The sequence below is a fragment of the Drosophila suzukii genome, unplaced genomic scaffold (assembly GCF_043229965.1).
Source record: "Drosophila suzukii unplaced genomic scaffold, CBGP_Dsuzu_IsoJpt1.0 scf_4, whole genome shotgun sequence".
In the NCBI taxonomy this organism is placed as follows: domain Eukaryota; kingdom Metazoa; phylum Arthropoda; class Insecta; order Diptera; family Drosophilidae; genus Drosophila; species Drosophila suzukii.
The window spans coordinates 4,182,986-4,202,211 of record NW_027255927.1 but is presented as its reverse complement, the minus strand read 5'-3'; the positions used below and the strand labels follow the sequence as shown (position 1 = coordinate 4,202,211).

General features: G+C 46.5%; 1 protein-coding gene across 19 annotated transcripts in view; it reads right to left on the bottom strand.

Moving 5' to 3' along the window:
* conu (Rho GTPase-activating protein conundrum) overlaps window positions 1–19,226 on the bottom strand; it is a 307,155-nt gene that overhangs the window by 152,695 nt on the left and 135,234 nt on the right. For 12 of the 19 annotated variants that reach the window (XM_070999143.1, XM_070999136.1, XM_070999137.1 and 9 more), the window contains one exon: window positions 12,728–12,898. The exons of 1 other annotated variant lie outside the window; for it this stretch is intronic. In XM_070999143.1, the coding sequence (XP_070855244.1) occupies window positions 12,728–12,898 (171 nt within the window). Of the gene's footprint in view, window positions 1–12,716; window positions 12,899–19,226 lie in introns of all 19 variants that reach the window. 6 more of the 19 variants (XR_011605727.1, XM_070999140.1, XM_070999142.1 and 3 more) reach the window with 1 other exon arrangement.

The window sequence follows — 19,226 nt, the reverse complement described above, 5'->3', positions numbered from 1 at the left end:
CGCGACGGCCGAATCCCTAAAGAAAGCTTTTAAAGAACGCATAATCGCGAGGTATGGGGTCTCCAAAATAGTCATAACGGACAACGGAGTCCAGTTTACCAGCAAAACCTTCAAGAGTTTCCTGGCCGAAATGGGAGCCAGGCAACAGTTCACAGCTCCATACACCCCACAGGAGAACCCGACTGAGAGAGTCAATAGGACGGTGAAAACAATGATTGCGCAGTTCGCAGGGCAGAACCAAAGAGACTGGGACGAAAAATGGCCAGAAATCATGCTGGCAGTAAACACGATCGTTTCAGAATCCACAGGTTACACACCGTAGATCATTACCCAAGGCAGAGAACCAAGACTACCGAGCGCCCTATATGACAGAGAAACCGTAGGGACCGGACGACCGACAGAGACCCCGGAAGAGAATGCTAACAAACTCAGGGAAATCTTCGAGATTGTAAGGCGGAACCTGGAGAAAGCATCCCAGCACCAGGCTAGGCATTATAACCTAAGGAGGAGGCAATGGACGCCAAAGGTGGGTGACGTCGTGTGGGCCAAGGAACACCATTTATCAAAAGCGACCGAGGGGTTCGCAGCAAAATTGGCCCCAAGATACGACGGACCTTACCAAGTCATAGGTTTTGCGTCACCAGTAATCTGCAAAATACGACACATAAACACAAAGAAAGAGCGGACCATCCACGTAAGTGAGCTGAAACAGCAACAAACGGAAAACACAAGCGAGCGGCTACAGCAAGCAGACACAACAGATGCAAAACAACATTAAAGGATCCCAAGGATACCTACAATGATGCCCAAAGGATACTACGAAAGGAGTCAAAGGATACGTCCAAGGATTCCCAAAGGGTACTACGGAAAGAGTCCAAGGATACCTGCAAGGATTCCCAAAGGATACTACGAACAAATTCCAAGGATACTTCCAAGGATACTACAGGGCATCTACAAAGGCGCAATGAAGCACATAAAGGACATCAGGAGAACGTTAAGAACACAAAGGGAGCGAACCAGAGCGTCTAAGGTCTCGATTGGGACTGATCGGAGGAAAAGAAAAAACACGCATCAAAAGTCTGCCGAAGGAAGGGGGAAGACGGCACAGAGCAGGGAGCTGTACCGTAGATCTGGGTAGTAAGAAGGAGAGGCCGATGGAAATAGCGGGATTGAGCAAAGAGGAAGGCTCGGAACCGAGGTGTCGTTAAAGGGAGCCCAGGCTCCAGCTGCACAATCAAAAATCAACGAGCATCATGAGCACACGTGTGACGAGGAGCGAAGTGCGCAGGATGATGGCTGCCCACCAGCTGTCCGGAGGATCTAGCCCGGGGCAAGGATGGTCGGCAGCCCGGCCTACCCGAACCTCGCGGCGGATCTCCGGGCGGGGCGTCCCCGATCCGGTGATCAGCTCCGACAGCGACGTCGAGTTGGTGGAGGACCCGCGGGTGGAGCAACGGCGATGGCGGCTTCGCAAGGCGTTCAACCGGGCCGACGGACGCATCCCGACTGGCGCGGCGCAGGTGGAGTGGGCCAGTGAAGAACCGCCCCAGGACCAGCCGGCTCCCGTTAGCCATGCCGAGGCTGTGGTAGCGGCTACGTGGGAGTTCCGGCGCAAGTGCGAGGCGCGAAGGCGAAACGAGGAGCGGCGGTTGAAGGAGATGGAGGAGTCGCCGGAGTGGCAGGCCCAACCACGGATGGCCGAGGAGGAGGAGACGCAGCTGTGGGAAAACCCGGGGCACCCACCTACGCCGAGGTATGCGCCCGAACCCTGCACCCCGCCGCAAGAAGTGGCAGACGATTGGGCGCCCTCGCCTCCGCGGTGGCTGCCCGAAATCCCGCCCACACCGCGGTACGAGGGGTCACCGCAGCAGCAGCCACCGCAGCAGCAGCCACCACAGCAGCAGCCGCCACCGCAGCAGCAGCCACCACCGCAGCAGCAGCCACCACAGCAGCAGCCACCACCGCAGCAGCCACCACCGCAGCAGCAGCCACCACAGCAGCAGCCGCCACCGCAGCAGCAGCCACCACCGCAGCAGCAGCCACCACAGCAGCAGCCACCACCGCAGCAGCAGCCACCGCAGCAGCAGCCACCACCGCAGCAGCAGCCACCACAGCAGCAGCCACCACCGCAGCAGCAGCCACCACCGCAGCAGCAACACATCCGGACAGACATACCGGCGGCCCACGTGAGCCACAGCACCCGGACGTTCGTGGCCGAAGGGGTAAGGTGGCGACAGCAGACGGTTGTCTGGACCTGGCCGGAGGGACCGGCGGAGGAGACGGCAGCGACGGAAGAACCCCGGATCTGGGAAGAATGTGGTCCCCGGGTGAGCCCGCTGGACCCCAGGACCCGTGGCAGACCGGAGCGGGGGGCACCACCGACGCCGAGCACCGGACCAACGACGCCAAGGACAGGGCCATCGACGCCAACGCCTACCGGGAGCGCAGTAACCGCGGAGCCTCTGGAGCGAGGACCCTGGGTGTGGCCTGAGCCCGTGGAAAACGGCCGTCCTCCGCTCAAGCGGCAGCACTCGGCGCCCGAAGTGTCCGAGGTGGTGGCCCGGCCGAAGTTGTCGCGGACGGTGTCGGCGCCGGAGGGCCAGCGATGGCGAGAGATCGCGGAGCCGGAGTGGCCCGAAGGGATCGCGGAGGCACCGGTGGTACAGGAGGTTTGCATCCTGGGCGGCAGGCGCAGCGTGCGCGTATGGAGAGAGGGGCGCGCGTTCCGCGTCCGGTTGGGGCTTGCGGGCATGAGAGTGTTCGAGGAGCAGAAATAAAAGTTAAATGAAACGAAAAACAGAATTTAAAAAAAAACCGGCATAGAACGGGAAACGCGGCTGAAACAGGGGCCAGAAGTAAGGGGCATACATGGCAGCTTCAGCGTCCTGAAATCAATATTGGGTTAATACAGGAAGCAGCCAAGCGACACCAAAATACTTACCTGCAGCGAAGCAAATGCAAAGTCCTCTCCGCACCAGCTTTCGAGTGTTGCCAGCGTAAAGCCGGGCTCAGCCGGCCGAGGACGATTGAAGGGCGAGAGAGAGAGACGAGAGGCGAGAGAGGTCGTGTGGAGAGAGAAAGGATGAAATAGAAATGAGTGAGGAAATGCGAAAACTTACCTAGAAAGTTGCAAACGCCGGAGAGTAGGAACAAGTTTAAAATGTTTCCCGAAGTAAGGGGGGAATGTGAGGAGTTGAATAACTCCCCACAAATAGAAACAGCAGCAGATGGCCGGCCGCTTGCCAGATACGCGGCGAATTCGCGTAGTAACGGCGCGGCGAGGAGAGCGAGAGAGTTTGGAGACCAACGAAGGAGAGCGAGAGAGTTTGGAGACCAATGAAGGAGAGCGAGAGAGTTTGGAGACCAAGGATGGAGATCGAGAGAGAGTGGAGACTTCGCGGGCAAGGCAAGAGTGCCGTGTGCAAAAGCGGGTAACGGAACTCCACCGGACTTTGGACTCTCCCTTGAACTTTGGACCGGTAGAGGAAGTGCCACATCTCGGCGGTGGAGCGGCACACAGGCGTGCCACAAGCATCACGGGAATCAGCGGGATGGCAGCAGTGGGCGGAGCATCGATTGGAAGCGGTACGGGAACGACAAGTGGGTCATCCAGGAGGCACGGACTTTGGACCCAGAGTGGAGAGATCCAGCGGGCCGTGCGCAAAAGGGAAATAACGGTTCCCGGAGGCCCTATATAAGGCCGCAGAGCGCTGGCAGCTGGATCAGTCGATCACAAGGAGTCAAACCGTCAACATCACTCAGATACCAAAGTGAACAATCAAACAACCAGATAATCTACAAGGGAGCAGCAGCAAGTCGAGTCGCCAGAGAAGCAGCGCCGTGGGAGCCTACAAGGAGCGAGATTGCTACGTCGAGACGTTCGGGATTGGGATACCAGGAATCTCCGAATTGAGACGCAGGTAGCTGAGATCCAGAGGGCATCACACGGCTAGGTCAAGGCGGTCGATTAACCCTGTCCACAAAGTCCTGGCGTTACGCCTGGAAAGAGTATAACAAGCCAGAAGGGAGAGCGGTCGATCGGTAAGGTCTCGAGTGGAATTGTCCAGGAGAGTCCTACGGATTCGACTTGCGAGGTCCCGGAGCGGCGTGCCCGAACCACGAGTATAACAAGCCAGAAGGGAGAGCGGTCGATCGGTACGGTCTCGAGTGGAATTATCCAGGAGAGCCCTACGGATTCGACTTGCGAGGTCCCGGAGCGGCGTGCCCGAACCCCGAGTACCAAAAGCCACACGGAAACGTTCCGGACAAAAGGCAAAAGTGTGAGGCTAGGGTGGAACGTTCGTTTACACTAGGCGTGGAAGCGAAGTAAGGAGCGAGGCAGCTTCCTGGCGTTCCGCCTTGACTGTCCGCGCGGGCTGAGCAGAAACCTAGTGGGACCATCCGGGACAGAGCAAGGGACAGGCGGCGGTGTGTCGAAAGGAGCGATCCTGGAGAGCGCAGCTTCTGTTCACCCTAGTCTGAGAACGGTGACGCTTCCCTAAGCCCGTACGGCTGATACCCCTCGCGATTCCGAGTCGTTACCAGCAGTCACCAAGTCACGCGTGACAAGTGAACAGCGAGCGAGCGTCTTCAGGGAGCTGCGAGGATCTTCAGGGAGCGGCGAGGATCTTCAGGGAGCTGCGAGTATCTTCAGGGAGCTACAGGACTGGAGCACCGAGTCGTCAAGGCGAGAGGTCCTCGAGTCAATCAGGGCCGTCGGAAGCACCGAGGGTCACAAGCAACGAGTCAAGGCCAACCAAGCGACTAAGACACTTGTAATAATATACCCGCAATAAAGCCCAATACGAACCCGTGAATTCTATGCTTTCTCACTGAGCTACTGGGCGGTCACGTTAATATAAATTTGGTGGGACGAACACACAATATACTGAGCTAGCCGCACGAATCTCGTAGCGAGCAGACCATAAAAATCAGTTCGTTACACTACCTAACCTAATCCTTTACCCTGATGCCATGGCTTGGAGCAATTTTGAACATCGTATAAAATCGTGTTCATGTAAGCAAGTTATTTCAGCTGATAATTCCGAATTATTGAAAAATGTTCTGGCAGTATTTTTATACCCTTTACTCGTAAAAGGGTATACTACATTCGTCGCATTGTTATCTCGCTTTGCTGCTTGCTTATCTCCATTTCCCTTTGGTCCCTTTATCTGAGTAACGGGTATCTGATAGTCGGGGTACTCGACCATAGCGTTCTTCCTTGTTATCATTTGAATTCCCGCTACCTCCACTTCACGGCTGGTCCACTATTATACGCATTTTTGCCTTGAAGTCTTCTTGGATCCTTTTTTCTTAAAGAAAGAAAAGGACTGTTTTCCTTATTCGGTAAAAATTCGCCAACTTTTTTGGTCCAATCTGCAACGTGCAAAACATATGCGAAATCCAAACTCGAAGCTGTTTTCATTAGTATTCTTTCCCAAACACTTTTCTAAATCGTTCATTTGTTGGCATTGCTTTACAAATGTAACATTTTGTTGCAGACGTGTCGCTAAGGGCATTAAATATTTTCGCATCTACCATGGTCGATTGCAAGCTGTGCTTAACCTCGACTATTAACTTATCAATTAGATCCCTATAATGCCTTTCTTCGTTTAAAGCTAATTGAGCCGATTCCTTTGGAAATTGGAAATTAATTGGTCTGCAGAAGCGTGTTCATGAAGGTCGGGGATTTTTCCAAATAATTTTATGGACCTTGAGATCATTTGAATTGGTAATCAGCTGCTGTACGTATGACATACTAAAAATAAAGTTTTTTACCAAATCGTACGTTATTTTTTAAATTCGGGAAGCTTTGGGGTTTAGCCAGCTTTGAAATTTAACTTCAGCTTTGCCTCAGTAACGCAGATCTTTTGGCGCCTGCTCGTAACTCGGCAATACATCAAATGATACTAGCGAATTTATAAACTTACAAATGATAAATTCGACTCTACAAAAAGCGAGAAGACTTCGTCAATATTGGCTTAGCAATGCTGTGACCCTGAGCTGGGGAGCTGCAGAGTCTTCCGTTTTTGCTATTTCAGCAATCCTTCGCCGGCTTGCTCCATTCGAACACTCCGAAAATTTAATTTTTGACCGTCTAAGATTGGCACTTCCTGAGGCACCTCGTGACTACAGGTAAATAAAATTGTTTCGAATTTGTTCAGCCAACTTGATTAATATTGCATAATTGCAGCCTTCTTCCGTTTGTAGCTTTCCCAAGAAGTAACAATTATTTTACAAATGTAACCAATACGTTTTGGTAGTTGGTTTAACTCAGGAATGTAAGCATTGTTTTCAATCTGCTCTATCATAACTTCGATAATTTTATTAATCTTCCAGCGTTGGTTCCACTTTCTGCGTACAAATGATTTAAGATATATAGACATGCATTCATTTCATTGGAATTTACTTTTTAGGCGATTCTCGTATGTGTGTGTTACATATGAGAATCGCCTAAAAAGTAAATTCCAATGAAATGAATAAATAAAAATCTTACAAATATGTTTCGAGGACAAAACAAAAGCACAATAGGGAAAATATGCTCTTGGGAAACACTAGACGGCGTCATTATTTTTACGATTATGTACACGTCTGCAAATTTCTGCAGCTGAATTAATCGTTTAAGTACCTTAAGAATTATACAGTCACAGTATTATTAAACCATGAAACATGAAAAACACATTCACAAAATAGACAAGAATAGGGTTAATCGATTAATCGGTCAGATAAATTTCATAAAACCAATTTATTAGGGTAAATACCTTAAAGTTTAGAAAGCATTTTAAATAATTAAATTCAGTGAACTTTTGCGAACGTCTGACCACTTTGAATTTCACTTTTGTTTTGAGAAAATATTCCTAAATGCAGCTGCAGCCGCAAAAATTAACGCGAGTTCCCGCCTTGTATTCGATTTTAAGAATGTCCCGTTAAATTTCCGGAAGTATACTGGTTTGACAACAGAAATTTAGACAATTAAGAGACAAAATCTTTACATTTTGACTAAATACTTGTTGATGGGTATAAACCCATACTCGTAGAGTAAGAGTATAGTAGAGTAGAGTAAGTACTAGATTTGTCGGAAAGTATATTCTTGATCAGGATCACAAGCCGAGTCGATCTAGCCATGTTTTCAGCAAAGAGCCACGCCCATTCTAACGCCCACCCACACCGCGTCAAACCGTGGCGCATACAGTTTTGAAGCTGAAAAAAACAAATTTAACTGAAATATATTGGTCTCGCCAATACCTATCGGTTGACCTTAAAAAAAGTTATCCACGCTCACTCGAACGCACACAAACCTCCCAAAAAGAATACCCTGCAGTACCATACAGCGCTTATTAAGCACTCAATCACTGCAAAAAGTTCATCACTGAGCGCTCAATTAGCGCACAATTTCTATGAAAATGAGTGCTTATAATTAACATAGCCATAAGAGATCTGCAACGAGTAATAAGTTATCGATTATTTACTCGGATCGTATATGAAGAGCTCGTTTGAATCAGCTGAATCAGCCGTTAGGCACATGCTTGTATAGAGTATGTCTGATCGTAGCGATCGCTCGCTACTTGCGCATGATCGATCGCGATCGTTCATAAGCACTGAGTTGATCGGTTGTGATCGTACGAAGCCATATGCACGATTGCGTTTGATCGTATGTTTAGGTTCGTTTCAGTTCGGATAGTGCTCGTTGAACCGAACTTTTCGTTTGCGATTGGTATGATCGTATTTCTAGTCAGTTGTCCGGCACGCGTCGTTCTCAATTTTTGACGATGGATTGAATATATATAAATAAGTATATATAAATAGTTCATAAAAATTCATAAATCAACATAATTTTTTATTGTTTCTTATGATGTAATTGTAATAAATGAATATTGCACTATTATTCCTGCGTAGCACACACACAAAATCCATAAGTTCTACTCGAGTACTGCACGACCAATTCCTGCGCAACACAAACAAAAATCAAAACAATCATGCTCTGTTCGGAACGACGCGCTCTTAGCTACGATCATTCCTTGTCCTCGTTCACGAAGCTTAAAATGATCATTTTGATCGTTCCGAAGCGATCCGATCAGATGCACGAACGTGAAATCAAAATGCTTATTCGTGCCTGATTATTGTTTTAGCTTTTGCTTCGGGTATGCATCATGAACAATCATATTTCGGCTGAGCGAAGTTAGTGGAATTGAGCGAAAAATTTTGCATGGTGATCGAGATGATTCGATCATACCCGTTGCAGATCTCTGATAGGCATGTCGTAGGCTTCATCAGTGCTCAAAAACTAGCACGCATTGAGCGCTTTTTTGGGCAGCCTTTTGAGCGCTTTTTTGAGCAGCAAAAAAAAGCACACGCTGAGCGTTCGTTTAAGCAGCAAAAAATCACATGGTAGGCACCTTTTCATCGCGTAGCAGCAAAAATATTAACAGTTTTATTTAATTTCTTTATTTTTTTCTTTGTTTTAAAATGTTGGCTAGGGAGTTTCCGGTTCTAACGGAGCCGTTGGCACCTCCTCGCCAGCATCTGGGGCGGCGTTGCCTTTTTTTTTGGTGCAGCTCAAATTCTTCTCGCACCGCATTGCATTCTGCAGCGCCTTTTCGGGAGGCTCCAAGGGCTTAACCAGAGCGATTGCATCATAAGAAGACAAATTAGTTTTGAAAATATAACGAGACGAGAATAAATACGAGTGACCGAAAGTAATCGTTATTTGTAAGTTTTATTTACATATAATAAAGAAAATGTTATATTTGGTATTTAAAGAAAATCGCAGACGTCTTTTTAAAATGAATCTTACAAAATAAAAAAAACTTAGATTTTAAAAAACAAGAGAAGATATTCTTCAATTTTCGTTTTCGGTCACTGGATTCTTTTATTTTTTGTTGTACAAAATTATAAAGAAAAGTATACAACACGTTATTTATATATCTTTGTATTATTTATTAAATTTATTTTATTTTTCATTTACGGGAAAACTAACACTTTTCCAGGAACTGAAAATAGAGACTTTTATTTAAATAGAAAATAAAAACTGTGGTTTAATGTTATTATTGTTCATTTTTAATCACAAACATTCGTTTTAAAAACAAACATCTCTTTTTTTTTATCTCTAGGAACTTTACACTCAATAAGATTTTTGAATTCATTCATTTGTTTATTTATATCAAAAATTAATATTTTTCACAGCTTTTTTTTTTCCGCCACGTGTTTTTTTTGCGAATTTTGTATTTTTTTTTTAGTATACATTAACTTGTTTTTACTCTCACTGTTTGAATAAATATTGGTCTGGGACAGACTTACCTGGAAACTGGTTTGTATCTACGTTAATTGCGGGTAATTCTAACTCCTTCACATAAGTAAACGCAAGTAAAAAAGACGAAAAAAGGCAACAACTACAACTTGTTCCGCCAATCCGATGTTGTTTTGTTTTTTTCGCATATCCCGTTCGGTCTATGCACCGTGCACATAAAAGCAGGGTATTTATAGACATATACGACTATGCAAATCGTTATATAATAAATATTTTTAAAACTTCACATATTAATAAATAATATTTTTAAACATATACATTTTTTTTTAAATACAAATATTTTAAAACCCAAGCCGATTATTTTAATCGGTTGTTTTAACGTTTATGAAAAAATGTCGCATTATTTAAAAGGCAAGGGTGCACAAAAGTCTATATATTTTAAGTGCTGGGCCTTATTGCCTTTTCCCTCATTTTTCCAGCAGAGACATGGCGAGAGAGGGAGAGCCCAAAAGTACTTTTTGTGCGTTCTCTTTGCGGAACCCGACTGAGAGCGCGTCTCTTTGCCACCGTCGCGCTGAGCTCTGCTGGCGTCGCTGGCTGCTCTGCCGACGTAGCAGTCGACTTCGGGATGATTGGGCGCTTATACTCAATTGTGGAACTGCAGGGTAGCAATCACGTCAAAGCCAGACAATAAATTTATTGATGCATGTGTCAATAGTTTCAGTGAGTGTAAATAGTTTCAGGCCGAACTGCGCGTCATACCACTGAAAGCAAAAGGGCGATATTTCTATCGCCTGTCGTCCAGAAGTCACTTCTTAGTAACTTCTGCGCGATAAAAAGGGTCGGGAATGCGAAGAAGTAACTTCTGAGACACTTCTGAGCGATAGAATGGCGATAGTACACATTTTACAAAAACAAAAAGGGTCGGGATCGCGAAGAAATAACTTCTGAGCGATAGAAAGGCGATAGTAGAAAACAAAATATACATGTATCGCGTAGAAGTAACTTCTAAGCCACTTCTGAGCGATAGAAAGGCGATAGTACACGTTTTACAAAAACAAAAAGGGACGGGATCGCGAAGAAGTAACTTCTGAGACACTTCTGAGCGATAGAAAGGCGATATTACACATTTTACAAAAACAATACAAGGAAGACCGCTATAGTCGAGTACCTCGACTATCAGATACGCGTTACTCAGCTAAAGGGACCAAGGGGAAATGGAGATATGCAAGCAGCAAAGCGAGATTAAAATGCGCCACCTACCGGCGGTAGACAGATTTAAGCGTAATGGGCGATAGAGTGGGTGTGGCAATTTTTTTTTTATCAATCGATAGGTATTGACGAGGCCAGTACATTTCAGTTAAAATTTTTAATCTAGCATGAAATTTATTGGCGTCACAGGTTTGCGCGGTTTGTGGGCGTTAAAGTGGGCGTGGCAAACTTTTTATTGATCAATCGATAAGTATTGATGAGAACAATACATTTTAGTTAAAATTTTTATTCTAGCATCAAAACTGTAGGAGCCACAGTTTTGGGCGGTTTGTGGGCGTTAGGGTGGGCGTGGCACTAGCTCTTATAGTTTCCGAGATCTCAGCGTTCATCCGGACAGACAGACAGACGAACATGGCTAGATCGACTCGGCTAGTGATCCTGATCAAGAATATATATACTTTATGGGGTCGGAAACGCTTCCTTCTGCCTGTTACATACTTTCCGACGAATCTAGTATACCCGTTACTCGTAGAGTAAAAGGTAAAGTAATTGGTGGAAAAAAACAAGCCATAAGTAGAGGTCGCGGAAATTTTCCGTTACACCTTTTTTTCTGAAAATTTGTTGTTATTTTTCGACCGAGCGTCATTTCGTTGCGCGATTTGGCTGTGTACAGTGCGGTTTTGTATCAAATTTGTACGTTTCAAAAGCTTTGTTTTTTTCTCAATGTTTTTAATTGCTTAACATATTTAAATGTCCCCTTCAACAAAGGGTGCGAAATTACGTGCTTATCGTGAGCTGTACGATTATTTAAAGCTATTTACGGACAAGCTAGCTGTGGAGATTACTTGGAGTGTAACTGCGGAGAAACCCAGCATCCAACGATTCTCAACATATTTCATTGTAAATTGTAATGTCTTCTAGTTTATTTTTACTTTGACTGAACAAAAAACAATTTTTGTTTCTGTTTCTCTTAGAAATGGTCTTATCGCTCTTTGCGTTCTAACCTGCAGTGCATTCACATAAGCGAACAAGAAAGAGACGGAAGTGCGTTTACCCATTGTTGAAAAGCACTAAAAGGGAGTAAATGGAGCAAAGACATCTGTTCATCTTCCCAAACTGTTGCGGACTACTCAATAATTCCTTTTCCTTCGTGAAATATTTAAAGATTGGGCTTCAAAAAACGACAAGTTCTATATTAGAGGCAATGGCGCAACCGGTAACCATTAGAGGGCTAATGGGTGTTTGAAGGTATCGACTGAGTTCGGAAAATTGTTCCTGCAGTTAAAGATCGGAACAGGGATACACTCATCCCTCTAATCTAGTTAAACATCGCCAGCGGGGTCACCATTGTCTCCAAATGTTGGGCGGCATATGAATGCCTGGATTACAAAGGGTTTTATTACATAAAGTTCATCCACTCTCTATATTTTTTCGACCCGATGTCTAACGTTTATGGCGAGATTTAAAGGATGCTATTCCGCTTTAGGGAAGGAAAAAGTTCTATATAGGCTACCTGGCACGATTCTTCTTTCTGAAGAATTACAATTACCTCACGGGATCTTCAATGTGATTGGCAATATTATTCATACCATAAATAAAATTATTTGATGAATGCTTAAAAAAAGAACACTACAAAATTGTAAACGTAAAGATTACAAAAGATTCTCTAAGGCAAATTTGCCAAAAAAAAAATCGATTGAAGTATTTTTATTAATTTTTACGTTCACGACTTTATAGCATTCTTTTTTTAAACATAGATCAAATATATGCTCAAAATTATTTATTTATTTAGGATCCAACCGATTCTCTATCGGTTGTTGGAAGTCCAATTCTTGAATTTCTGATATGATATGGTTGTGGGGAGTAAATTTAACTAATTAAATAAAAAAAGTACGAATTAGATTATTTAATGCTATACTGATTTAGATTACTTCTGTTTATAATCACGAGTTTTGTAAGCATGACCATGATGTTTTTCCCTGTCAGTCAAAAAAATCAGGTGTAATATCCCATATTCAAAAAATGAAAAGCAAATATGGTCCTCCTTAGATAACGATTTTTAAGATTCGCCTTGTAAGTTCTATATTGATTATCCATGGTGATTTCCTAGAAAATCGATGTCCATCGAGGACATTAAGGTCGCGGTTGCGGGATGGCCCCACATTAAAAATTATGTCGAATTTTATTTTAATTTTTAATTAACATAATTTATAAACGGTTCGATCCACGAAATATAAATATGAACATACTTACTTACATTTTACTTACATCAAAATCGCGAAAAACATCTCGTATATCAGGCTTACGCTTTGATCGACTTTTTGTGCGACCCCGAACTGTTCGATTCAAGACCCTTACCCGTTGTACAATAGCTTGAGCATGTGGTTTGGATAAAGTAGTAAGTATAGGCTCCAGTTCAGCATTACAAACCTCCAACCCCTGAAAAAAAATGCATATAGCAAGTTAGTATATATTTGACATTTTCTGGGAAGCCGGACCCTCAGAACTACATTTTGGTGCCATGTTCTTTATAACTTTGTGAGGAGCTCTTCACAAAATGCAGCGGCAGTTATATAGGATGGCCAGCCGGTTATCAGATAAGTGGCGTGTCAGCGCTTAGTAACAACAAGGCGAGGAGAGGTTGGAGAACGAGTTAGAAATTGAGAAAGTGGAAAATGATAGTTTGGAGAACAAAAGTTGGTGAATGAGAAAGTGCAGAATGAAAAGTAGGAGAACAACACATGGCGAATGAGTGGTTGGAGAATTATAATTTGGAGGAAAAAAGTTTAAAGAGCGATAGTTGGAGCAAGTAGAGTTGTGCGCCAACACATACGGCAATGACATGATTTCTTGTGCGATGCCGAAATTGCTCAAGGATAGGACTTTGAGCTGATTCATTGCCAACAGCAAGCAATGGGCAACCTGCCCGGAATTCATATTTTTTGCTGAGAGTCTTCTTCTCTCGGCTGGCGAATCAAGTCAGGCAACGGGAGCAGGGCTACAGTGAGCCTTTAAGGACTTCATGATCGACATGCAGACGATGATGAGGTCACCCTGAGGTGCTCGGAAACCTAAGATAGTGCTGTGGGCGTCATGGGAGCTTCGAGGGAACATCAAGGGAGCTTCGAGAGATTCATCTGTCAGCTACCAGATAAGCGACGAGCGCTTAGTATCGGCAATGCGAACAGAGTTTGAAGAAAGATAAGTTGGAGAATTCGAATTTGGATAGAGACAATAGTCGGAGAATGAAAAAGTTGGCAGATTTGGAGAATGAGAAGTTGGAGAAAGAGAGTTTGGAGAACGATTTTGGAGAGAGAGAGTGGAGACTTCGCAGGTGCCGTGTGCAAAAGTAAATAACCGAACGGCACAGCACTTTGGACTATGCTATGAACTTTGGACCAGGAAAGAAAGTGCGATCATAGCGCTCATGCGGACCACATGCCGCTGAAGTGTCTGCAGGACGGCGTCAAGACGTCAACAGAAACCACGGACTTTGGACCTGGAGTGTAGAGTACCAGCGTGCCGTACGCAAGAGCAAAATAGCGGTTCCCGGAGGCCCTATTAAAGACCGCAAAGCGCTGGCAGCTGGATAAGTCGAGGACTCAACCCATCAAAATCAGTCAGACTACTAAAATCAAAGAATCAGTCAACCGGCATCAAGTGAACAACAAGTCAACAACAACAAGTCAAGTCATTGAAAGCAGCGCCGTGGAAAACCTAGAAGAAGCAAGATCGCTACGTCAAGACGTTCGGGATTGTAACATCAGGAATCTCCGAATTGAGACACAGGTAGGTGAGGTCCTGAGGGTATCACACGTCTAAGTCAAGGGGATTTGTTCCTAAACTCAGGGTGCCTTGCCCAAACACTTCTTCGTCGTGTCCCGCCGTTCGTCAAGTGCAAATTGAGTAGGTCCTGGGCGCGACTAGTCATGAAGGGCGATTGTTGTTTCAAAGTGCGTAGTCCTGGAGAGTCCACCGGTTTTACCAGCGAGGTCCTAGAACGCAATTGGGCGAGATCCCGAGTGCCAGAAATCGCTACTAGCCATGACCAATTGTGGCTCTGAAAAGCCTATCAGAAAGTATATCCAGGAGAAAAGCACAGGAAATCGGCATCGGCATCGACGGCTAGAGTGGAACTCCTAGGTCTTTCGCCTAGGCGAAAGAGAAGGGAATTGCTAGGTAGCATCAGCCTTAACTGTCAGCGCGAACTGAACGAAATCATAGTAGGTCCGCCCGGCATATATCAAGGTACAGGATCTCGTTCTTTCGACAGACGTAGCCCTGGAGCGCGGCACCTTTTCTCCCTAGTCTGAGACCGGTGACGTTTCCCTAGTCCACGAGACAAGCAGCCGTTGAGTCAACTCATCAGCAAGCGAGCAGAGGCGATCAACACCTGGAGCGTCTCGCGCTACAGGATCACAGAGTCGGCGAGGTGAGCGATCATCGACCAGCTGTAATAAGCCAAACGAAATAAGCTCACAGAAAACCCTTAGATTCTGTTCCTCCTCACTGATCTACTCGGCGGTCACGATTACATGGGCATTTTATAAATATTATTCAGAGACGGAAAAGGAACCAAAACTCGTCGACATCTCGGCCGCGATAAAGCAGGCCCGAGCATCAGGTTAACAACGTTAACGTTACCTTCGACAACCTGCAAAAGGAGGCCTATAGGAGAGAGTTAAGCCAAACAGCACCGCCAGTGTTCATTCAGGATCGACGGTGTGGAAAAACCATTTTAGTACTTAAGGGGGCTTTGCAGTAGTTCATTTCGAACAACAAGCAATGGAAAACCTAGGTAGAATTCATAAAGACCTTACACACCTGTTTCCTACCAAGAGACTTATTCACGAAGCTTGCGTATCAAGTCAAGCAACGGAAGCAGGGCTTTAGCAAGTCTTTTAAGGACTATATGATCGACATGAAGACGATGACGGGGCCACGCAATTATTCACCGAGAGGTAACTCCACTAAGACCGTAATGATCTTAGCCGACGAGTATAAGGGACTGGAAAGGAAGCGGAAAGCGTTCGTACAGGAGACAAAGTTCCCCAGGGCAGGGAAGTCGGCAGCACCAACCACACCAGCCACAATTGACACCAGGTCAACACCGAACTTTATTAGCGAAGAACTGGCGGACAATCTGGCTGCTCTAGGAAAGGTTACAAGGACAAGACGGCAAGTTAGGTTAAATTACGGTAGATGCAGCGGAATAAATGCACAGCTCGAGGTTAAATTCATTTCCTTACACAAGTTGAAAGCGAAATAAAGTGTCCTGAACACAATATCGTATTGCACACGAGAAACCGACACAAGGGATGGCTCATGCAGATATTATACCCCAAGAGCTTTAAGAGCGGCGTGTGCCGGCCTACGATCGATTTTCAAGAGGAGTAGTCCTGGAGAGGCCCAGCGGTTTTGCGAGCGAAGTCCCGTTTGTCCGAAACCTCGAGAAACCCAGAGACCACGATACATCCAACTTCGCGGCAACCACATCCAAGAGCAGGCATCGTCAGCGGCGAACGTCGTCAGCAGTAACATCACGCCAGCAACAAAAAACTCATAGAGCAACGCAGAAACGTGACGAAAAACTAGAAACAGGGGAAGCTAGGATGGAACATCTGCTTATACTAGGCTTACAGCGAAGTGAACTGCTAGGCAGCTTCTGTGCGAAATCCTAGCGTGAGCATCCGGGACAGAGCAAGGGACAGGCGGTCATAGCCCGGGGGAGCGCGGCACCTACTCACCGTAGTCTGAGTCTGAGAACGGTGAAGAAAGAAACGACATCGAATTTTTGTCTCTTCCCGGTAGTTCTACACACAACATGTTTCTATATTTTGTTGTTGGCTGAATTCTCAATATATGCCTAACAAATTTAATACTTCCGTAAAGCAAACTTTCAACACATAAAGCTTGCTTTGATTGCTCCGATCTTTACTGATGCACTAATATGACTGAGGCTGTTGATATATTTTACAATGTATTAAGCTCAGTATTTAATGCATGTGAGTTATCCAACCCGTAAAACGGTTCAACTTATGAATTCAATAAACAAATGTATAAATTCAATCTCAGCTATATTGCCCGCCTTCAGCGACATTGCCGTTGCCTTTGTGTAAGTTTCTGCCTTTGCATTTTCCATTAACTTCGAGGGCCGGGCTTGACCGTCCTGCTAAAATAAATAAACCAATCGTAAAGTAAACAAAAGCTTCCGCTCGAAGCCCAAAAAACTTTCGTTCGAAGCCGACAGTATTGCGTTATAAGTTCAGATCATATTGCGTTCCGATTTTCAATCAAATTGCATCGGTCAGCATAATTTCATTTTAGAACGAGATGCGTAAGCGTTTATTTTAAACAAAAATTAAAGTTCTGGAAGCTTAAGAGAGAAAAGCTTCTGGCCGAGGCTCGTTGGATAAATTTTTAAAATTAAGAAGTCAGTCTATTTCGGATTGAAGGCGCGATCGGTCATACCGAAGAATTAAAAGTATAAGTTGTAACGAACTGATTTTGTGTGTCTGCTCGCTACGAGATTCGTGCGGCTAGCTCAGAAGATTGTGCGTTCGTCCCACCAAATTTATATGACGTGATTGCCCGTAGATCAGTGAGAAAACAAAGCGTTCAAATGGTAACAGTGGGATTTATTCTCGTGGTATTAGTACAGCGGGTGTGTGGCTGGGCTGGCTTCGGTATCTCTTGGCTCTGGTTCCGCCGGCTGCTGGCGCTCCTCTTTCTGGCTCCTCGACGCGTTGACTCGTCCTCCTCTGGATCATGGGTCTCGGGACGCTCGTAGTGGCCGCCTCTGCTTGCTTGCCGACGCGTTGCCTCGGGGTCGCTTGTTGCGCCTTAGACCCGCAGAGAGTTCGGCCTTGTGGGCTTAGGGAAGCGTCACCGTTCTCAGACTAGGGTGAACAAGCCCTGCTCTCCAGGCCCACGCCCTTCGAGGCAATACCTGTCCCTTGCTCTGTCCCGGACGGTCCCGCTAGGTTCTTGCTCAGTTCGCGCTGACAGTCAAGGCTGCCGCCAGGAAGCTGTCTAGCGGTTCACTTCGCTTTACGAAGACGAACGTTCCACCCGGCTTCGCCCTAATGCGTGACGTCCGCGACGCTCCTGCGCTCCCCAATGAGCTCCGCGCGGCGATGGTAACGTGGCTGCCGGAAATGTCCGCTGGTGTCGCTGTCGATGTCCCCTGCGCTGTCTTCTGACCAGTATCTTGTCGTTCTGGCACTCGGGGAGTTGGGCGATTGCTGTTCGGGAACTTCGCCGGTAATCGCAGGGCTCTCCAGGCGGCCGCCTCTTGAAACCACAAATCGATCTACCGCTCGTCCTTCACGCCAGGTCCTGCTTGGTCGGGCAAGGTACGCTGGGTCGCAGACAACTTTCCTCCCGCCGGGCGACTCGCCAGGGTGTGGTCGTGACAAAGTTGGAAAACAAACGCCTTGACTTAGCCGCGTGGTGCCTTCCAGAACTCAGTCACCTGTGTCTCAATTCGGATATTCCTGATGTCCTAATCCCGAACGTCTCGACGTGGCGATCTTGCTCCTTGTGTGCTTCCCACGGCGCTGCTTCCGACGACTCGCTTGGTTGTAGCTCCCTCGTAGATTATTTGCTTGACTGACTGTTTACTTCGTACTTTAACTGATCTTGAAGGTTCGACTCCTCGTGATCGACTGATCCAGCTGCCAGCGCTCTGCGGCCTTATATAGGGCTTCCGGGAACCGTTATTTCCCTTTTGCGCACGGCCCGCTGGATCTCTCCACTCTGGGTCCAAAGTCCGTGCCTCCTGGTTGACCCACTTGTCCTTCACGAACCGCTTTCAATCGATGCTCCGCCCACTGCTGCAGTCCCGCTGATTCCCGTGATGCTTGTGGCACGCCTGTGTGCCGCTCCACTGCCGAGATGTGGCACTTCCTCTCCCGGTCCAAAGTTCACGGGAGATTCCAAAGTCCGGTGGAGTTCCGTTATCCTGTTTTTGCACACGGCACTCTTGCCTTGCCCGCGAAGTCTCCATTCTCTCTCGTTCTCCATGCTTGGTCTCCAAACTCTCTCGCTCTCCGTCCTTGGTTTCCAAACTCCCTCGATCTCCATCCTTGGTCTCCAAACTCTCTCGCTCTCCATTTTTGGTCTCCAAACTCTCTCGTTCTCCATCCAAGTTTCCAAACTCTCCTCGCCGCGCCGTTACTACGCGAATTCGCCGCGTATCTGGCAAGCGGCCGGCCATTTGCTGCTGCTTCTATTTGTGGGGAGTTATTCAACTCCTCACATTCCCCCCTTACTTCGGGAAACATTTAGAACTTGTTTCTACTCTCCGGCGTTTCCCTGCATGTCCTAGCCTTCGAGTCCTTGTGATTCCCGCGGCGCTCCCTCGTTGCTCCCTTGATACTCCCTCGACGCTCTTAACTCCCTTAAGTTGCTACAGCGCTGGTCATCCTCCTCGTAGCAACTTTAAATCTCCCGCGCCAATATTTCCCGTGTTTCCACTGAGACATCGATACTCATGGGCTATCGATCCCCAGCTCGCTGCTCATTGCTGCGTTCTACTCCTTTTATTGGTTCCTCCGCCTGGTCACACCATTCGTGCGTGATCGATGTTTATTCGCATATCGATACCGACGGTGCGGCGTTGCCACCTGCTCGTTTGCGATATTTCCACCTTGGCCGATATTTCCATTTTCGTGTGCCCATCGGTCGCACTATCGTCCAGTGCCAATCGATCGCCTATCGAGGCGCCCCCTTCCCTGGCTCGTGGTGATTTTGCAATTTTCATAGG